The sequence below is a fragment of the Salminus brasiliensis genome, chromosome 21 (assembly GCF_030463535.1).
Source record: "Salminus brasiliensis chromosome 21, fSalBra1.hap2, whole genome shotgun sequence".
Taxonomy (NCBI): domain Eukaryota; kingdom Metazoa; phylum Chordata; class Actinopteri; order Characiformes; family Bryconidae; genus Salminus; species Salminus brasiliensis.
In genome coordinates, this window is record NC_132898.1 from 7,798,865 (window position 1) to 7,819,869 (window position 21,005).

Consider the following 21,005-nt stretch of genomic DNA (forward strand, 5'->3'; position numbering starts at 1 on the left):
AGGCATCCTGGCCTGTTGCAACGGCCCTCTGGCTGCGGCTGTCCGTTCTGACAGCACAGGCGCCACCACATAGCTCAACACTGGCATCCTTTTACGCCTGCTGTGGGCAACTCCATTACAGACTGTGTGGGAATGTCATTTATCTCTCTCTCTCTCTCTCTCTCTCTCTCTCTCTCTTGCTGGAAAAGGCATGAAGAATCCCTCTCTCTCTCTCCCTCTGTCACGCCTCAGTCCCCCTCCTCTTCCCATTTCCAGCCTGGCGCTAAAGCACAGAGGCAACAACTAGCATGATTTGCCACACACTTCAGCGTGCGCCGGGGTACATGAATGGCGAACCTGAAAACATAATAAAAACGTCTGACACTGTTTTCCAGCAACCATGTGCCAGACTCCGAACAACAGAGCACCTTAAACGCTACTTAAGCATCATGAAAAAGGTGTGAATTGAACGATAAAGTAGGCAGTGGCACCGGACTGCGAACAAGTTCAGCGTGTTTTTAGATGGATTTTCTTTTGCAAACACTCTGTCTACGAAATGCGACCATGGGCTGGATTCACCAAAGCTTTCCTAGGAAAAAAACCTTATGCAAAGTTCTTACCAATGTATATTCACTAATATCTTTCTCAAAATCGTCTTATATTTCTTGGGGAAGTCTTAAAAACGTCGTCAGATTCATGCGTTTTTAAAGCTCAGAATTTACAGCTCTGCACTCATAATGATGGATCCCATTGTCCTCCCTGAACTGACCCAATCCCAAACAAGAAAACACTGGTGAATGTCAGAATTTTATAAATCGTAAAAACTGCGTAAGACATTTAGGGTCTGAAATCTTCTTACGCTTTTATTCAAGCCACTCAAGCAGTCCACCGATGTTTTCCTGTATGGGATCAATCACGTACCACTAGAACAATCCTTATAGCTCTAACATGAATGAGTGAGGCTTGGGTACATCTGGGCAGATCTGTTTAAATAACCATTTTTGGGACATTAAAGGCTCTCTATGCGATTTCTGTATTACGATCCAGTTCAGTTCGGTGTGCTCAATCTCCAGTCTGTTTTTGTTGTCTTTTTAATGGCCTTTGTCCACTGCATGGTGCCTACACTACTCAACTCCATATGATTCTACCTGCGTTTTGGTCCCTGGTACATGATTCATTTTCCACTACCACAGCTCCAGCCCTGAAAAGTAGTTGGTGACGCAGCAAAACAACATCGCTACAGTTTATCAATTCTTTCTAAATTTTATTAAATTTTACACCCATTTCCTACCCAACTTGGACCCGTGCGTACTCCCCCTCCCCTCCCCCCCAATTGCATGCGAGGCCCTGGACACAAGTTAGGGTGGACCAAAACACGCCCCCTCCAAGACATTATCTGAACAGCATTCCCGATTTTGCATGGTTAGTTTGTTTAAAGCAGCCATATTAAGACAGCAAAGCAAATCAGTTGTGGTAGATGAATCGTTTTAGGCAGCTAGCTATGTTAGCGTCTAGCCAAAGTAAGCTTACCTTTTACCTTTTATGCCTCAGCATTTAGATGACGCTTTACTTAAACAGGAAGTGTGTTTTTACTATTGTAGCATTAGCCAGTTAGCCGGCTAGCTGTCTCTTACACGTTCCAGGCAGATAGCAAGAGCATAGAAAATATATTCTGTGTGATAAAGTTAATTCCGTTAAGTCTGTTAGGAACCTGTCTACAGTAGCTATGAAAGAATGCATTAGTGGGCGGAGCACAGATAGGTCAGCTGCCGGCCAAAACAGCCTGGCTTCCCAGCTGAACCCAAAGTAAATCTTTTTAAGCTGCAGAGAAAAACTCAGTTCCAACATTAAAAAAAGAATCTCTTCCATTCATCTTTAACCATTGGGGAGCTGTGTAGGTTAGATTCAATAAAAACTAAAGTCAACCTTGGTTCAGACGTCAGCAGGAAGTCAGTCCATGTGCTAATCAGAGCTAGACCCTGGCGGGGTGGAATCCGGGACAGGATCCCCAGGAGATGGGCCTTCACTTCAGGCCCTCTGAAGACCTTCCCGCATCCTCACACACACCGCAGGCTGCCCCCAATCGATTCTGAACCCAGATTCCACCTAGCGCTCTGCTAACAAGAGGCTTCACACAAGCAGCAAGAAAGGGAGGAAGCAACTGGGGACAGGCAAACATGTCACACTGGGACAGCTGGAATGAGTGAGCTTGGGTGAGTAAGACTGTTAAGAGAGGTGAGCCTTTGTAGGCCCCCAAAAAACAGCCTAAACTTGAGCAGCCAGACACTGAACATTGCAGTGTGAGAGCTCATATGTTTCTTTTTTCTTGCATTTCATTACATTTGAAATAACTGAAATAACCTTTATTACGGTTTGGTGGTTGCTGGATCCATCCATAATTCATTCATATTAAATATTACATACTTCTCCAACATCCCTTTAAGCAGGCTATTCTAGTGCCCTTAATATGCATATGTGTTCTGACTGGCTGTGCTGAATTGTGCCTCATTCAAAAAGCAGTTCAAGCTGAAACACTCCTTATAACTTCAGTGGGAAAGGGGCAATGAGTAGGGCTAAACTGCTGTAGGGTCGAATAAAGCCTCTAAAAAAATATGTAAGGAGGAGCGCTTCGACATGCGAAGTCTGGAAAACGTCCGGAGAATCAGGGCTGGACATTATCCGGAGCTGCCCACACGTAGCATACTGCATGTCAGATGTGTGCTCACTACAGGAAATGTCCTGCATGGTTTAAGGCATGTCATGGTTTAGGCCCACTGTAAATTCTCTGGACAATTACCTGCTCTATTCACACATGAGATCACATTACCCAACATTACCCAGGCTTGTACTTGGTCGAGTAATGTGCTTTGTGGGGCCTAAATGGGCTATTTTTGCAGCTCCCGAATATGGAGCACCATGTCTATGTAGAATTTGGAAAGCCAAGTATCCAATCCCCGCCCATGTGTACTCCTGCTAGCTCCAGCAATGCCCCCAACCCCAGGATGGTGAAGACTAGTACAAGTCTCCTATGACAAAGCTCCGATACAACAGCTGTCAGACACCTGTCCTGACCAACATTACACTAGAAGTGCCACCCCTGAAAGAGCAAGGCCAACTGTGCTCTCTCTGGTTCTGGCTGCTGATGGCAAGCAGCATGGCACCTGGTTTACAAATGACTCTACAAATGATGTCATGAATGCAAAGAGAAGTCCATTTGTCATGATATGGGCCCTTTAAAGGCCCCTACTAGACCATGCATGAACTGTAGTCTATTCATAAAAAAGTCATTTCAAATTGTTTCATGAGTGATTAATATGCTAAAGCTGCAGAATAAACAAATAAACAAACAAACAAAGGCAATATGCCAATGCATTCAGCTCTAGATAAAACAGCTCACAGAAAGTTGAGTACTGGGTGTCGAATAAAGGCCCTCCACCAGCCCACCAGCGTGGGAGACCTGAAATCTATTAAACAGTAACTGTTTCATTAGTAATGACAAGGTAAAGCAACAAAACAAACAAACAAACAAACAAACACACACACACAAAGGCAATGTGCCAATACCATTAGCTCTGAAGATTTCATTACTGCTGCTATGTCTGGGCAATATGCACTCGATGCAGAACTGTCAGTGGATTCCAAAGGCCTTTCCTTAGATTCTTTAGACATTTTCTGATTTTTATAGGCTGTTCCTTTTCTGCCTAAACATCACTATTATATACAGTGGCATGCAAAAGTCTGCGCACCCCTAGGAAACTCTTTTTGTAGCTGTGAATAACTGAGGGCCTGTTTACACCTGACATTAACGTGTGTCGTTGGTGATCGGATCACGTTGGGATTTTTCTTTTGTCTGCATTAAAATGCCAAGCTCCTCAAACCTCGTCCCAATAATCAGCAGCCCTGGGCTCCTCTACGCAGCTGCCTAGCACTCTGAACATTCAAAGAAAAGCTAAGCCCGAGACACAAAATACATTCGGAGGTGGAAGATGAACTGATCTCCTAAAGATGAAACACTCAGTTCAAATTTCAAGCAAGTTTAAGCAAGTGTTTTTATTACTTTTGTTTTGTGCATTAAAAAAGGGGGAAAGAGCACCATGCAAAAGTTTGGGTACCCTAAGAGATTTGAGCTTTTAAAACTTTTGCCAATGTCTATGGCTTTTATTAGTTAGGTTGGACTATGGCTTGCTACAGTCATCATTAGGGCTCCTCTAAGCGGCTGCCTAGCACTCTGAACATTAAAATAACTGAACCTCACGAAGCAGGAGCAGACTATAAGAAGATGCTTTCTCAGTTTGTACTGTATGAAATGGCAGTTAACAGGAACGATAAGGAAAAGTTACACCTGTAACAAATAGTTATGCGGTAAGAGGTCCAGGTCTGATGTTTGAGACATTTACAACTATTTACAATAGTTACTTTTTTGGGTGATTTTTTCTCTTTTTCTCTTTGGTATTGCCAAACCCACCTGTTCATAACTCCCCTCCAGCACTCAAAATGCTGTCTTCAAACTTGCGCCGATGCAGCAGTGCTCCGAGTCAAGCTCCAAGTCCCCAGCTCTACCACACCAGTCAACAGACACCTGTGCCCACCAACTTCTCTTAAGAGTGATAAGGGGCGAGAGTGCCATCTACCCACCCTGAGAGAGCATGGCCAATTGTGCTCTCTCAGACTCCGGCTGCTGATGGCAAAGAGGCATGGCTCGGGATTGAAATTGGTGAAGTAAGAGTTTCAAGATTCTAATAAATTTATAATATTTATGGTGGAGACATTATAAGGACAATCAGTCCCCCCCAAACCCACCCAAAATTTTATTTATCACTATTATATCATCATCATTACAGGTTTTGTGCTTTGGCCATTGTGTCCTCTGCTACCTATCACCAACTCCCCCCTTCATGCAAATCAATCCAAGCTGGTAAGTTTCTCCACAATAAAACAAACAATCTGAATGACTCTGTTCACACCTCAACCACTGAGTACTGCAGCCCTACTGAAAAATCACTGAACTTCCCCTTTAATGCACTTCCAGCAGCTCTGAGATGCCCACTTGTGCCATAAATCCAGCAACATTCTCCTCATCGCATCAGCATCAACGCTTCTTCTTGAACACACTCGAATGTAAATCCAAAGACTACATAATACTTCAGGCTCAGAAGTCCGTCTGCGAAACAAAGTGGCTAATGGTGTCTCCCATAAATAGCGTTTGCGCGTATTGACAGCATCATTAGAGTCACACTGTGTTCCCGCCGTGCTGCCTCTTCATCCTTATCCATTCACTTTGGCAGCTGGGCTCTGCCTGCCTCTTCAACGACATAAGCTAATCCTCACTTGCCAAGTTAGCTAGCTGATAACGATCAATAGCAACTTCAGCTGCAGATACAGCAAATCCTGGCGTGCTAAACGCGCCCTGTCCACCCTACTGGGACTGCCGGAATATAATGATCACAGCCAAAGAGACATTATGCACTACCCACTGCACCTCTGTGACTTTACCCACCTATTCTTTAGAACTGCGGGGGAAAATAGAGCGAAAAGGGCTCTTTGGAGGCACACCATTGAACAGCGCTGCCCTAAGTGTGGCCCGTGAGGACGTTTGATCTGACCCACTGAGAGAAAGCGTAATGACATGAATTGAAGAGCAATACAACACAATTTAACCCATTTGTGGCAGTGAACACACACCCAATGCAGTAGGCAGCCACCGTAGCACCTAGGTAGCAACTGGGGGTCAGCCTTGCTCAAGGGCACCTCAGCTCAGAGCCTGATGAGGGAGGAGAAAGTCCCAAGCCTCTAACCTTTAAAAAAACCCACAACATTCTTCGTTGTGTATATAAGAAATACATTCTATGGACAAAAGTATTGGGACACCTACACGTTACACCCACAGGTACCCGCTCTGTAAGTTTATGCTAAAGATCGCTAAAATAAGGCCCAGTGTGTTTAGTATCACAGGCTATTTATCACCTGAATAGATTCTCATCTATCTCATCTACTCATGATCATATCACAGTGTATTCACTAAGCGTCACTTGAGTGCGCTTGCGTTTTTAATTATTCTACCATGGTCGCTCATTAAAAGTGATGTAATATGAGTTTATATAATGAATGTTCCAATATAATTATGTAACTGCATGTTGCACAGTTCATTAATATGCTGTATGTGCAGTTACTAAGTTCCTGAAAAGCATCACTGATCCTAAGATAATGCAGGTACTACACAACTTTATAGGTTTTCAGTAATTAGCAGAAAGGTGTAAAAAAAAATTTAAGTTGTTTTCGATGTGCAGGGCTGGATTTCCCCACAGCATCTTAGCATAAAGATGATATGTAAGTGGTCGAGCGAGCTTCATATTGAACACTCTCTCTAGCAGTTAACATGATCTTAACACCAAGATGCTTTTGGGAAACTGGGCCCAGAGCTGGAGATGAATTTAAAATAACTGAGAAAGTGGTACAGTATTGAAAACGAAGGTAGTGAGCAAATGCATCTTATTTATTTTATTATTAATAACAATGTAAAAATATAACTGTAGATATTGTTGATCTAAACTTTGCACTTTGCTAGCCCCATTTGTTCACAGTGATGGTGAACGGTGTCATGACTGGCTAGATCAGACAATGCCGGATGAACACTCGCAGGGACAGTGCGATGCAAGAATGCTTTAATAAGCAACAGAACAGAGATAAACACAAGAAAACACAGCAATACATGGAATAATGAATAACCAAAATACAAACGTGACAAAGTAAACTAAGCAAAACAAGAAAGCCTAGCTAGAGCTAGGCGTAAACGATATAACGAAAACAGGGAGATATAACCAGAAACTAAGAACGCTGGCAATGCCAGTTAAAAAGCAAGGAGAAACATAAACCGTGCTCGTCAGGCGCAACAAAACGTACGAGAGGAATCAGTCACTGTATCCCAGAGGTGACTCAGAACAAGCCAGAGCAGTGGTACTCTCATGAACATGAACAGTCCAGCAGGACCCTTGGAAACGTGACGGACTCTTGCAGACATCCTCGAGACACTTGACAAAACTAAGACGCCAACTCACCAGGCTGGCTCAGAACGGTGAATTCTCGGCAGTGAAACTGCTAGCGCTGGCTCCCTAAATACCCCAGCCTCAGGTGAACCAAATCAGTGAACCAATGAACGTAAATACAGCTCACGTGAACACAACTTAAAACATGGCGTGATACATGAATAAACTGTCAACATAAAAGGCCGTGGCAAGTGACGTGAACATGAACTTTGACTTTAAAGTCCGTGAATGGTGAAATCAACTGAACATCAACTTAAGAGTCCTTGAACTTGAAACCTGTGGACCGCGGCTCGGGACCACCCCCCGGGCGATACAGCGACGTGGACCTGACAAACGGAACCAAACGTCACAGCAGAACTTCACATTAAACCACTCTGCTCGGTATTGTTTACGTCTCAATGTCTCAAACTTTATGAACAAATTTGAAATGAATGAAAAATCTATGGAAATTCTCTTTTTTACGGAACCATTTTTGGAAATGAGATTTCTTACTAAAGATTAAGCGCCTCATAATGTAAAGGCTCTAAACCAAAAAAGCTAAACCCCAGCTCCGATACAACAGCCAACAGACGCCCGTGCTGACCAACATCACACTAGAAGTGATAATGGGGAGGAGAAGAAGTGCCATCAATCCACCCCTGAGGGCGCAAGGCTAATTATGCTCTATTGGACTCTGGCTGCTGATGGCAAACCAGCATGACCCAGGATTTGAACCAGCAATCCTCATATCATAGTGCCAGTACCTTAGTCCACTGGAGTCTGCATGTTTTTTAAACCAGCTCTGGCTTTTTTTTACTGTCATGGCGGATCTGTTTTTGCGCACTTGCATTGAGTGTGTCTTTGGCCTGAACCTGAACCTGCTGCCATTGTGAGTAACCTGAACCCCTCAGCACCGTGGCATCTTTCCATCGGCCCAGTTTTAAAGCTGACAGCGCTTCCAAATTAGATGTTATATGGACGAAAGTGTAGTTCCAGTTAAAAATGTATTAAATTAAATGTATAAATGATGGTGTATATCACTGCTGCCCAATGAAAAACATGTATCTCCATTTCTGTCCATTTTTAGTTTTCTCCATGGTTTGAACCCTGTAGCTGTTCTGTACACTGTGTAAATAACTAACGGATGAATGGACCAATAGAAATAATCTATATTACTTGGAATAAACTCTTATTTTACATTGACTTCCATTCAAAGTAAAGAGCAGTTTTGCTTTCTCCTGTAAAGTCACTATTTTGGAGATACGTGTTTTTCATTATGCAGCGACAATGTATTATTTAGCATTTAGTAACTTCTAGTTGGCCCTCAAAAAGCTAAAATATTGAGGAAATATTGAAATATATATAACAGAAATTATGATAAATAGAATTGAATGAATATGAATACAAATGAATAGAAAAAAGTCTCAAGATATTATGAACAGCTAATTATACCATATTATTTATCATTTAATAACTTGAAATTAATGAAATAATGAGTAGAAAGTGTAAAAATACCCCAGATGTCATGCTCATAATATTTTGGCCTACATTGTTGAAGTTATTATTAATGAAAACAGCAAAAATCTTTAATATGACAAGCGATGCTGAACTGGAACAGCAGAGTATCCTGTCTGAAAGCTTATAGTGGGCTGCCAATTACAAGCGAAGAAAAGGACTGGGATTTTACAACGCTGCTCTGGAATTATTGTTTCTCTCAGGGGAAAGATAAGCACTTTGGCGGTGGGATTTTTTTTCTGTCACTCTTTGAGTGAGCTTTTCTTTTTTTTCTCCTCCTCCTTATTTTTCTACCTCTTCTTTTTTTCCCAGAAGCATAAAAGGCTGTCAGCGGACGTGAGAAACGCAGGTTTAAAGATGCGACGGGCTTTTAATGGTCACATATTCAGAGTCATGTGACGTGTCAGTGGACTGACAGTGTGCTCTCGGCGGTGGACGCAGAGCTGAGGCCTAAATTCTATCAGGCTGAAAGGGAATTACAGAATTTGCAGCTACACAACACCATCTAGAACCCTTTAGAACAGAGTTTAGAATCTAGAACCTACAGAATACAGTTAAGCCAGAGACATTTAGAGCCATTTCTGTCATTTTGCTATTTATAAATGTACGATCAGCCATAACATTACTGCTTAATATTGTGTAGGTCCCCCTCAGGCCACCAAACAGCTCTGACACGTCGATTTGCATGGATTCTACACGACCTCTGAAGTCTTATTGTGGTATCTGGCACTAAGACGTTAGCAGCAGGTGCTTTAAGTCCTGTAAGGTGTGAGGTAGAGCCGTGGGGGGCGTTGGGTGTCCTTGACCTTGTCGCTAGTTCACTAGTTTGGCAACTTTTTGTAGGTTCTGACCACTTGCTTGTTTCAACAATAAGGATAAAGGATATAATAAAGGATAATTAATGTTACAGTAAACAACACTGTAAGGTCAAAACTACATACCTCGATGCCTAAAAGTAGTGCAAAAAGAGTGCATTGAACAGTAATTGGGCCAAGTTACTGCCACTGAAGCTTCATATTTCAATGGATATTTTCTTAAAGGGGGACTCCACCAACTTGTCAAACTTTCTGCATTATTAAATGGTTAGGGAGTAAACAACGTAATGCAGAGTGGTTTGGTATAAAACACTTAGTTCTATGTATACACTATTGTATATTGTGTCATTATGTATACACTGATGTCTAAAATCATCAGATTTGCGATATGCTGTTAATGTAAGGTGGGGTGGATGATCACCACCCCACCTTATCATCCCCAACTCATCCCAAAAGCATTAGATGGAGTACCACCCATCATTCCAGAGAATACGGTCCCTGGGGGGGCATATACTCCTCCAGCCCAATTCTGGCATTGGCATGGAGCCAACAGGTTCATGTTTACCTGCTCCAGAGAGACTTGTATTGTATTGGCAATAATTGGTATGACACACTGTAGTCTATAAACGCAAAAATGTTAAGTGACTTAAAGTATAGTTCCAGTTTTTTTTTTATATTAATGCACAATATTGTTTATATATTGTATCATTTACTAACTTTGAGTTCCCAAAAAAACTAAAATATTGGCCAGAAATGATGATAAAAAGATAAAAATAAATTAAAAAACAATCATGACAAACATTGGATGGAAAAGCTTGTCACAACATTATTATAAATAGCCAACTATACTATAATATTTTTCATTTAATAACTTAGGATTGTCCCCATATGTCATTAAATATTGAATATTGAAAATTGTAATAGGCTTATCTGCTCCAGAGAGTCCTATTCTATTGGCATTACTTCTCTACAGGGACTAGACAAGCTGTTTGTGCATTTGCACATCTGTGTCAGCAATGGGTGCAACTTGAAGTAGCTGAATGCATTCATTAGAAGGGGTGTCCACAAACATTTGGACATATAGGGTAGTTTACATCTCGACCAGTGGATTACGCAGGCATGTAGGCGTCAATCAGTAGAGTTTCCCTTTCGAACACCAGCAATAACAAGCTAGTCGTTTTTTCCTGCTACCTAAATGTCATAAAGACCCGTTCCTTCTAGTCTTTCCCCCTCACCAACCCCCGTTTATTAACGTGCTATCTGTTCATTAGGGCAATATCTGAGGTCAAGGCCCTGGCAGAGCAAAAGTGAGCAGCTTACGTGTGTTTCAGGTTAATCGCTAAACGCTACGAGGTGATTTTGGAATAATGAATTCTCAGAAACGCAGCTCTGGAGTCCAGCCTAACGTGTGAGCGGGCTCTTCTTCCTCATATATCCGAGCACTGAGGCGCACTGGTGCTTTCTCTTTCTCCTGCCCCCCTTATTTTTAGGGGGTTTAGCTGTATCAGGTGTGCACACTTCTGTAATATCTGTAATTGCCTTCGAGCCACCAGCAAGCAGGATGTGAAATTAATTTGGTGCCAGCTTTACTTTTTTCTTTTTTTCTTTTTGTTCCCCTTTTTCTGGGTAGTGAGAAAAAAAAGAAAAGCCCTAGACATCAAGAGCTTTAAACAGCTTCAGCTATCTGCGCATCACGTTATTAGGTCAATTAATTGAGATGCTTTAATCATTAATTCATGAGAACCCAAACAGAAACATCTCAGCTGAACTTGTGAACTCGCTTCTTTTTCTCTACACAGAATTCCTTCATCCGAGGGATCAAAAATGCCGGCTTCTTTATTGAATATTCTTTATATCTCGCCTTATTTATTCCTCTGCCAGATTCGGGTCGATTCTTGAGCCGCTTAGGGGAAAAGGAAAAAAAAGAAAAGTGGGGCGACGTTTCGTAATCAGTGTTTCAATGTGTCTGCCCATGCGTTCTCCATGCCTTTCTCTGTTTGCCAGCCTTTTCTTCCTCCCCTCCTTTTTGCTGCACTTCAGTTTTGCTGCACCAGCACAGGAAGCGTCAGGGTAAGGGTTAGCAGGGTAAGTTATAGTTATTTAACAAAGGGAGTAATTCATAAGCGCGTGCCGTGAACGCTCCCACTTGTTGCCGACAAATTTTCCAGCAAACAATGCCGTCAAGATTTCGTTCTTTATGAATAGATTTCTTTTATCTGCACCAGTCATGTGGAGTGAAGTGGGATCAAGTCGAAATAAGGCATGGTGCACGCTTTCAAAGGACCTTTTTTGCTAGGGGTTAACACCAGAGCTCCACAAAACGAATAAGGAAGGAGGTCAGGATGGAAAAACCACCAGTTATTCTGCCATTTCCAATGTGCTTTTCCGGCTCTCTGGGCTTTTCACGTTTCCTTTTGTTGACACGCCGCGTTTCTATAAGTGCTCAAGGCCCATATTTGGATCCGAACTTTGTAGCTTACACTCTCAATTTAATAGCAGAAAATGATGCACTGAAATTGCTTGATTAAACTGTGTACATGAAAGAAAACACAGAGCACCAGCACAGTTGCTAAATACGTAAACCGTACACAGAAATAAGCATCATGGGAAAATTGCTACCTGGCGATTGATTCATTTTGCTTCATTTTAGGGTGGTATGACCTTTTTTTCTTTTTGTTTGGCAATACATATTGCGATATTTAAAAATGCATCATTTTTTTTTTTTTTTACCAGATTTCAAGGCAAGTCACGACAAGTCAGTGATCCAATATCACAATATTAATATCACAATAACAATATATAATACTCTAATTGTGGAGATCAAATAAATTATATTTGGAAGATGAAAGTGTGATGTTTTCCTTTTATATCAAGCAGCAAATATTAGACAAAAAGGTAAAAAAGAGCACAAAAATAGAGAGGCAAGGTTTTTGCACCGCAGACAGAAATAAGAATATTTAAGGTACTTCTTAAGACATGAGGAGCATTTTAAAAGTTAAACTGACAAAATATGTGCAGTACGTATCGAAAAAAGAATAAGTAATAATAAGTAAATAATAATAAGTAGTAGTTAGTAAGTAAGAAGTAAAAAGCGTTAAGTTACTGAATAATAAGAGTAGTTATATAGTACATTGTTCAGTTGAACTGACTACTGACTGATCTATCTATCTATCTATCTATCTATCTATCTATCTATCTATCTATCTAACTGTCTATCTGTCTGTGTCTGTGTGTAATTGTGTAGTACATTCTGAAAAAAGTAAAAAAAAAAGAAAATAAAACAACTATTATTAATAATATTAATAATAGTACATAATAGTAAATATAAATAAATAAATAAAAATATTACAAAAATGTTAAATAAATAAATAAATAAAAAACATTGAATAGAAAAGCTTGTCAAAACATGACTATAAATAGCCAATTATACTATATTATCTATCTATCTATCTGGTAGTATCATATTTATTTGTGTAGTACATTCTGAAAAAAAAATTAATTTTGCAAATTGTAAGTAATATACATATATATATATTATATATATATATATATATATATATATATATATGGTAATTAAGTAAATAAATAATAAATAATTGGTAAATACATTCTCATACTAAATAATATATCTAGGCTTTATGGTCTTTAATCCATCTCAGTGCCGCGTTGCTCTAACACTCCTGAATCGAGCTTGTTTATGAGCTGGTGGATTTAATCAGGTATGTTAGATCTAGAAATAACACCCCAATGTGCAGAACAGAGGCTACTTTACGACCAGAACCAGGACAAAATTCCTTAACAAATGCTCGTGACTGAGTGAGAGTGAGTCTGTGGTGTTCTCTGCTTTGGCCACTGCCACTATTTATGTCCATACAGTTTTGCTTTACTTACTCTGTAAACAAGGTCTTTCCCCTCCGGCCTACCTCCCCTTGTTGGCTGTAAGAGTGAGTTACTGTGTGCCCTGCTTCTCAGTGTGCTTCAACAACAGCTGGGCACTGCAGCTACCATTGTGGACATCCAGTCCAACTTACATCCAGTGTAAACTTGCTTAGCTTTATTTACTGTCATTATTTGGACATAATTGTTTATGCTATCAAAATGGAACAGACCGTAGTTTTTGTGGTTAGAACTGCTTGCTTGTAAAATACAGCTTTTTTATATACAGGGGTATGTTCTGTTCTTATTCTGTAGGAAATCAGATGTTAAATTCAACCTAAAGAAAGTGATTTACGTGGTAGCAAATGATTTAATTCGTTTTATTTACTCAGTACTGTACATTAACCCGTTTAAGCAGCAAGGCTTGTTACACTCTAAGGTGTATTACTCAGTAACTACAGGGACTTCTGTACAAACTGGGGCTATTCTCTGCTAATAGACCACTGTAATAACACTGCTGGTGGGCCATTGGCTGTTTAAGAAATTAAGTTAAAACCTAAGTCAAAACTTTTTTAACACAACTGTTTGGGGTCTTACTGTAACATCTGAGTCTAGTCAGTTCTACACATCCGATGTTGGCCACCACACTGCAGCCTGAGACTCTTAAAAACATCTGCCGTCTGCAGCCTCAGTAAAACATCAGTTCGGTCGGTTCTGTGAACCAAAAAGCTCCATTTGCCTCATTTGTCTATTATAACAATTTTCTGTTGTGTCTGTTTCCATTTTTCTATGACTTGATATTACTAATGATTTCCAAACCAACACCAACAAATGCAAAGCTAAAACTATGACTTCATGTGGAAACAAGCAACTGCACTGGCATTTCAGATCGAGCACGGTTAGCATTTTTTACAGTGTGCACTGGCAGAAATAGAAAAGCTGTATCTGATCTGAAGTGTTTTTGAAGTTGGAACGGATGTAAAATATTGCTTTTGTTAATCGGAAATGTTCATTTTGCAAAAAGGTTTCTTGAGTTGAATCTCTATTTGGCAAAATGTCAATGTGGCAGTTGTTCCTTATTTTTCTTGAAAAATAGACGCTCCAAATAAATAGAAATGCTCCAAATATAACTGTTTTAACATAAAAACAATTTGTACACTGATGCCTATAGAAGGTCTTTTCCCCTCTCCTGTTTATGTGTAGGTTTAAGTTACGTCTGACAGTCCGGCAATCTCTCTCTCTCTCTCTCTCTCTCTATATATATATATATATATATATATATATATATATATATATATATATATATATATATATATATAATTTTTTTTATTTATTTATTTATTTATTTTAGTTTAAGCTTTCTTCTCTAAGCTTAATTGTAATTCTAAGAGTTCTGCATACTTTCAACATAATACTCTACTCTTGACCATACTGGAATATATATATATATATATATATATATATATATATATATATATATATATAATATTTGTGTTTAGGTTTTGTGATTAGGTTTATGTTTGACAGCAACAATCTTTGCCTATGTATACTGCATATTTAATTTAATTCACATTTAAAATTCTGCATACTTTCAACATAACTAATATTTCTTTTCTGAATTTAACATACTAGGGGAAAAAGTATGTAAATGTACAGCATATTTAAATATATATACATTTTATGTGCCATTATTATTGCACACATTTTGTTTTTTCTTTTTAACAGTGTGTTAAATTAATATTGTTGTCGTTCCATCCTCACTCATACCTCCTCCTATCCCCCCCTTTCTCCCTCGCTCGCCCTCCTCACGCTGCATTGAGCTGAACTGTGTGTGTGCAAACAGGCACGCGATGTATGAGATCACTTTAGCATGTCCCACTGGAAGATCCCGTGACAGCGGCTGCTCTCTCTAACACGCAAGCCTCTCACACTTTCTCTCTCTCTCTCTAGCAGAGTGGCAGGGTGACAGAGTCACGCTAGAGCTGGAGACGGAGGGTGAAATGGCATCACACCTGCGAACTAATAAAGGAGTCAACATAACAATGACCTGGTGATGTAGTGCGCTGTAAAGTGTGGGTGGGTGGGTGGGGGGGTGTAGGCTTTGTGACTAGGTGACCCTCCTTCAATGCAAACATCACTACAGGTACAAGCAGGTAACCAGCCTGACGATGACAACGCAGCGTTAGAAGAGTTTCCAGCAGTAATTCACAAATGCCTGTGCAGTGGCCGGGTACGCATGGGTACTGTCCACACCGCGGGCAGTTCACTGCTTCTTAGTATAGTGCTTTATTTACATTTATCTACAGCCTACGCAGAAAACAGGGTCTCTGACTCGTGACTACAGTGGAAACCAGTTTAAAAGGTTCCTTAACAAGCCAAGAGGTTTTCTGTCATAGAAAAAAAACACTCGATCAGACAAAAACATGTACACGTTCAAAAGGTTCTTTGAGTTTTCTGATAATTGAGAGGTTATTATGATAACTCAGGGCATTTTTAATATGTATTGTTTTCCCAATATGTTAAATAAACTGAAATTGTGCTGTAAAATTGTTACATTTCTGTCTTCGTCCCTTAAACATTTTTTAATGGTCTTTGTTGAAGGCAATGGTAAATGGTTCTTATATAATGGTTCTTAAAATAATTTTAGAGAACCGCCTTTTCAGCTCAATGTGAAATCTATTTTTGTTTTTGTTTGTTCCCTTTTTTTCTTTCTCAGAAGATCAACAATACATTTGCATGTGAACATACAGGTCCAAACTTTTGCACCAAAGTCCTGCTTTAATGTTTATATATTTTTATTTTATATTTTATTTGATATATTTTACCATCGTTTTTATTGAATTAGATTTATTTGTTTATCATTTACTGACTGTTGTTATTTGCTCTTGTTGATTTGCATTAGATGTTTTACGCTACTTTTGCCAAGGCTAGTGTCATATAGTGTTATATAGTTATATAATACAAATTTTACATACATTAAATCCTTGCGTATGCCTGACCTGTAAAAGTCACACGACATCAATGGCAATAATAAAAGCATGATGTGACTTACTTCAGTTTTTGTAGCTTATTGAAATGAGCCGAGAACTGAGCTTTTAATAAATACTACATTTTAAAATGTATAGTTATTGTTGAGTGGATTTTTTGTTTAATGTTTGTTTGATGGAAGAGAATTAACTCCTATTTATCAAGTTTTTGTCAATATTTGACATCAAAACCAGGAGATTTAGACTTAAAGTTAAAACAGAAAGTAATTTAAATGTACACATATGCTACTGTACAATAACTAATTAAGCTCTAAGAAAAGGAAAAGCTCCTCACCTGGGCAGTAAGTGTATTTACTCAGTAACGTATTAATTTTAGAATAAATAAAAATAACATTCATACAAGAAATTGTGGTTTTACATCACTGTGACTCTCGTCATTGGTGTCTAGTATTTCTATAGTTTTCTTCCAATACCTGGTTTGATAAATTAGTGCCCATCACCTGATGTTAAATCAGGTGAGCTGGTGAAGGAGTGTAAGAAATCCGCGTCCTGGCTGGAGGGCGTCCAGAAGAGAAATCTGGAAGCAAACGTTTTGTTCACAAGTACGCACTTTAAATTGAAAAAGCCTTGTTGTTACTTTTTACTTTATTTATACTGACCTGCATTTGTGCCTAGAAACCTCTGCACAGTACTGTATATATCTATACAATATATATACATTTTGCTTATTATACTTTTAATTATATATATACAGTTTATATATAATTTAAAAAACGCAAAAAATCATATATATATATATATATATATATATATATATATACATACAGTATTATTCATAGGTGACAAGAAGGACCATTTCTAGGCACCTATGCACATTATTTATGACCATTTATCTTTCATATATATATACACAAAAAATTAGTAGTAGGTAATAAGCTAAATCTGAAAGTTAAGGGGTATATATTTATATATTTTGTGATGGTTCTCAATCCATCTATTCATCCATTCATTGCTCTAACGTCCGCATCGACTCCAGACAGGGCTTGTTTATGAGCTGATTGGTTGAATATACTAAAAATCTTTACAGGTTAAGCACAACCCAAAAAGCAGAAAGTGCATGGCTGCTTCACACTGTTTAAACAGCAGCTGCTGTTTTCAAATGTTACCACAAACAAATGAAACGACTAAACCAAGCAGCAGGAAAAAACTAAGCGTAACAAGCGTTCGAATATGGCAGCCGGCGGCGATTTTTTGCTATCCTGATTGTACACGGGATATACCTGCGTATCACGCAGACTGCTCGTCCAGAGGCAGCGGCAGACTCATTCCACCCACTGACCAGAACTACTGACAGCTATTAAACAAAACACAGCAGTCTGGATATTGAATGTTACACCTTGGGCATGTTTGAGCTCTGCAGTGTTTAACATGCTTGTGATTGGCCATGAAACCACACACACAGATCAGCACGGGCAAGCTGTGTGTGTGCTGGCATGTGTGGTCTCAGTACGTGGCCTGCGATGAACCCTGTGCTGTGCGGCTGTAACTGGCCTGTGTCAGTGTGAGTGTCATGACCTGTATATACGCACACACACACACTACATTTACAAACCCTAGCTCATCATATTAAGTTCATACTTGCCCAGGAAAACTTTTACACTCATGCACACACACACACACACACACACACACATATATATATATATATATATATATATACATATATATATATTCATGCTTGAACACACACTCAGATGAAGTTGTCACCCTTCACACATACAAACACACATTTATTCATGCACAGACACACTTGCTGGAGCACTCATGCTGCGCACACATTAAAGCAGGGGGTCCTCCAGGACCAGGGGTGGGAACCACTGTGTTAAAGGTCCCATATTTCCATTCTCCTTTCACTTTATTATTGCTTCTGAGGGCCACTTGTACCATCTGCACGAAAAGCGACCACCTTCCAACCTCTAAGAAATCGGCGTAGCTGCATCTTTAAGACCGCCTATGCAAATTACAGCAAGTGTGCTCTGTCCTGATTGGCTACCTTGTGTTGCGCCTCATTTAAACAGCAGTCCAGCCAGATTGCACTTATTATAACTTCTCAGAGGTTCAGCAATCAGTCTGCTGTAGGCAGGATATGCTGGTAGACTGTCACTGTTATGAGGTTAGTGAGGTGTTTTTGTGACATCACAAAAACTGTGAATTGGAATCGGGCTGTTTTTGCTGATTCACTTTTACATACAGGTGAGTTTTGGGACTTTAACAGTGTTTACATGCTGCGAGTTACTGTATTTTACCCTGGTAAAGTGGAAAATGCAGTTTTGTGTGATATGGGCCCTTTAAAAGAAGTGTTATACCTCTATAGTGCACGTACACACACCAACGCATGCTCACGCGAAACGCATACCCACCTCCCTGCAAGATGTTTTTTTGTGACCCATCATACTTGTCAAGGTACACACACAAACAGTCACACATGTTCATGCCAGAATCACAACACACACATACAAAGTTTGGACATGTCACATTAAAAGTGCCAATGCAACCCTTGGCAAACACACACACTGATGCATATGCACACACACACACAGAGCTCTCTGCACTGAGATGAAGTTTTGACACCGGACCACAACGATGCATTAAAAGTGCCAATACCCCCCCTCTCTCACTCACACACACACACACACGCACACACATGCTCAGCACACCCCAATCTGTATACTGTAGGCAAACATCCACACACAGTCGTACCTTCATTATTGGACGAGGCTCTGGAGCCCAGCACCTGTAAGGATATAGTCCACAGGACGAGAGGCAGCAGCCCTGGATCTGATGCCATCGCGCTAGTGTGGAGAGAAGCTCTCTCTCCCCTCTCTCTCTCGCTCTCTCTCTGCCTGCCTCTCCCTCGCTCCCTCTCTCGTGCTCTCAGCCAGTGGGGAGAAAGCAGAGCGCAGGAACTCGGAGCGCATTCGGCTGACTTCAGAACTGCCTGCCTGCACTGGGGAACATGCAGCACCGGCAGACTGAGAAGGGGGGGTTGGTGGGTGGGACCAGCCCTGTCCGTCTCCGTTCAGCAGCCAATTGTGGCACGGGGCTTGGTTGGCACATGCACAGATGCAACATTGGAAGCATCCCTCCCACCCCCACCACCGCCTCCACCACCACCACCACCTTCTGTTTCGGCTACACATATGTTCATATACAGTTGCGTGTCTAATATTCTCGTCATTAGTAGATAGATAGTAAATAGTAGATTTCTGTATTTTTATTGACATCTATTTGCAAATATCTGGTTGATGTGCATTATTTATATGCATTGTAATTTTTAGGTGCACGCTGTTGTCACGCAAAACCCTTGTATCTCTATTTTTGCACTTTTTTCTTTTTTTTATTGATTCTGGCAGTTGTTTTTTACAATGCATCAACCTTTCCTGATAAAAGGCCCAACAGAAATGTCCTAAAATGACTTAATTAAATCATCTTCCATTGAAAGTTATGATTTTTCCATCTACAAGGACGTTTCTTGCATGACAGCAACTGCAGCATCTTCTTCCTAAACCTCCACCTAGCAACCTAACACCTAACAGCCACATATGTAGTTTATCAGTTATCATAGACAAGAATGTCTCTGTACTTAGAAACAACCCGTCGCCCCAAAAATGCCCATAAAAGAAGTCAAAGGACGCGTGCCTCAGCATCTGCCCATTGACGTCTATTAGAAAAATATCTTAAGTCAACGCGTTTTCTGCTGTTTTGTAAATTCCGGGATACATATCAAAATTACTCTTCGTGGTAATCGACCCCATGATACAGACGCATTAGATGGAGGTCAGGTTGGTCTACACTGAAATGTCCCTTTAATGAAGTACTTCCATTCATTGCACTGCTTAAGGAAAGTGGTGCTTTATTATGAAATCTCACTGTGTTCTCCTCACTCTAAAGAGCCAAACTCTCCAATTTCATGCAAACATTCCTCATCTCAACACGCAAAAGGTGAAAGAGTCTGTTAGTGTCAGGAATCTTATTATTCACTTCACACGTGAATAAGAGGTCACATACAATCAGTGGAGATCAGATGGATTTCTGGTTTGGTAGCTCCGGGCGCAAACATGAAGCATATTGCATATTGGATTATTGTTTGCCTCTTATCAGACTTCTTCTCGCGGCCACATCGGATGCGGTTAGTCCTTCATCCTTTGTTGGGAAAAATGTCCTTTTCCGTATGATAACCTTAAAAAAAGGTAAAGCGAGACGCGGCCCTCGTAATCAGAGCATCAGAGCTGAGATTTGCTCTGGCTGTCGGCAGATTACTGCACTAGGAACTAGGGGCTGCTGCACTGTGGCGGTTTTGTATAGCTGTATGTAAACACAAACACAGGCAAATATCAGCTTGACATCGTTCCTCTGATGCCGTCGCTCCGTTAAAAGAGCACAATTACATGCGTGACAGATGAATATGCATGACAGCCCTCAGTACAGGGCTGAGTTTTTGAAAGGCGGTGTAAAATACAATGAAACAGATCTGCTAATTAAAGCAAATTTAGAGAATAATTACCATATAGGCCTAATGATCACATTACAGCAGACGTCTGTGTTGCTGATTTGACATGCCCTTAATTGTCCAGCTTCAGTTTTTAGCTTCAGTGCCTAGAGAGGAAGTCTAAGGTTTGGGCCAAACCTTTAGACTTTTCAGTGTAGTCCACACCAAAAGAGCAAGTGTGCAAGGAGCCTCTAAAGGACCAGAATTTCTTGGTCTCGGTCTAGATCAAACTGACCCATGGATCAAACTGTTTGCAGTGTAA

General features: G+C 40.2%; 1 protein-coding gene across 3 annotated transcripts in view; it reads right to left on the minus strand.

Moving 5' to 3' along the window:
• Positions 1-19,186, minus strand: part of epha8 (eph receptor A8) — a 120,977-nt gene extending 101,791 nt beyond the window's left edge. For all 3 annotated transcript variants that reach the window (XM_072666275.1, XM_072666276.1, XM_072666274.1), the window contains exon 1: positions 18,955-19,186. In XM_072666275.1, the coding sequence (XP_072522376.1) occupies positions 18,955-19,042 (88 nt within the window). In that variant the 5' untranslated portion in view covers positions 19,043-19,186. The remainder of the gene's footprint in view (positions 1-18,954) is intronic.
• Positions 19,187-21,005: the final 1,819 nt, after the last annotated feature.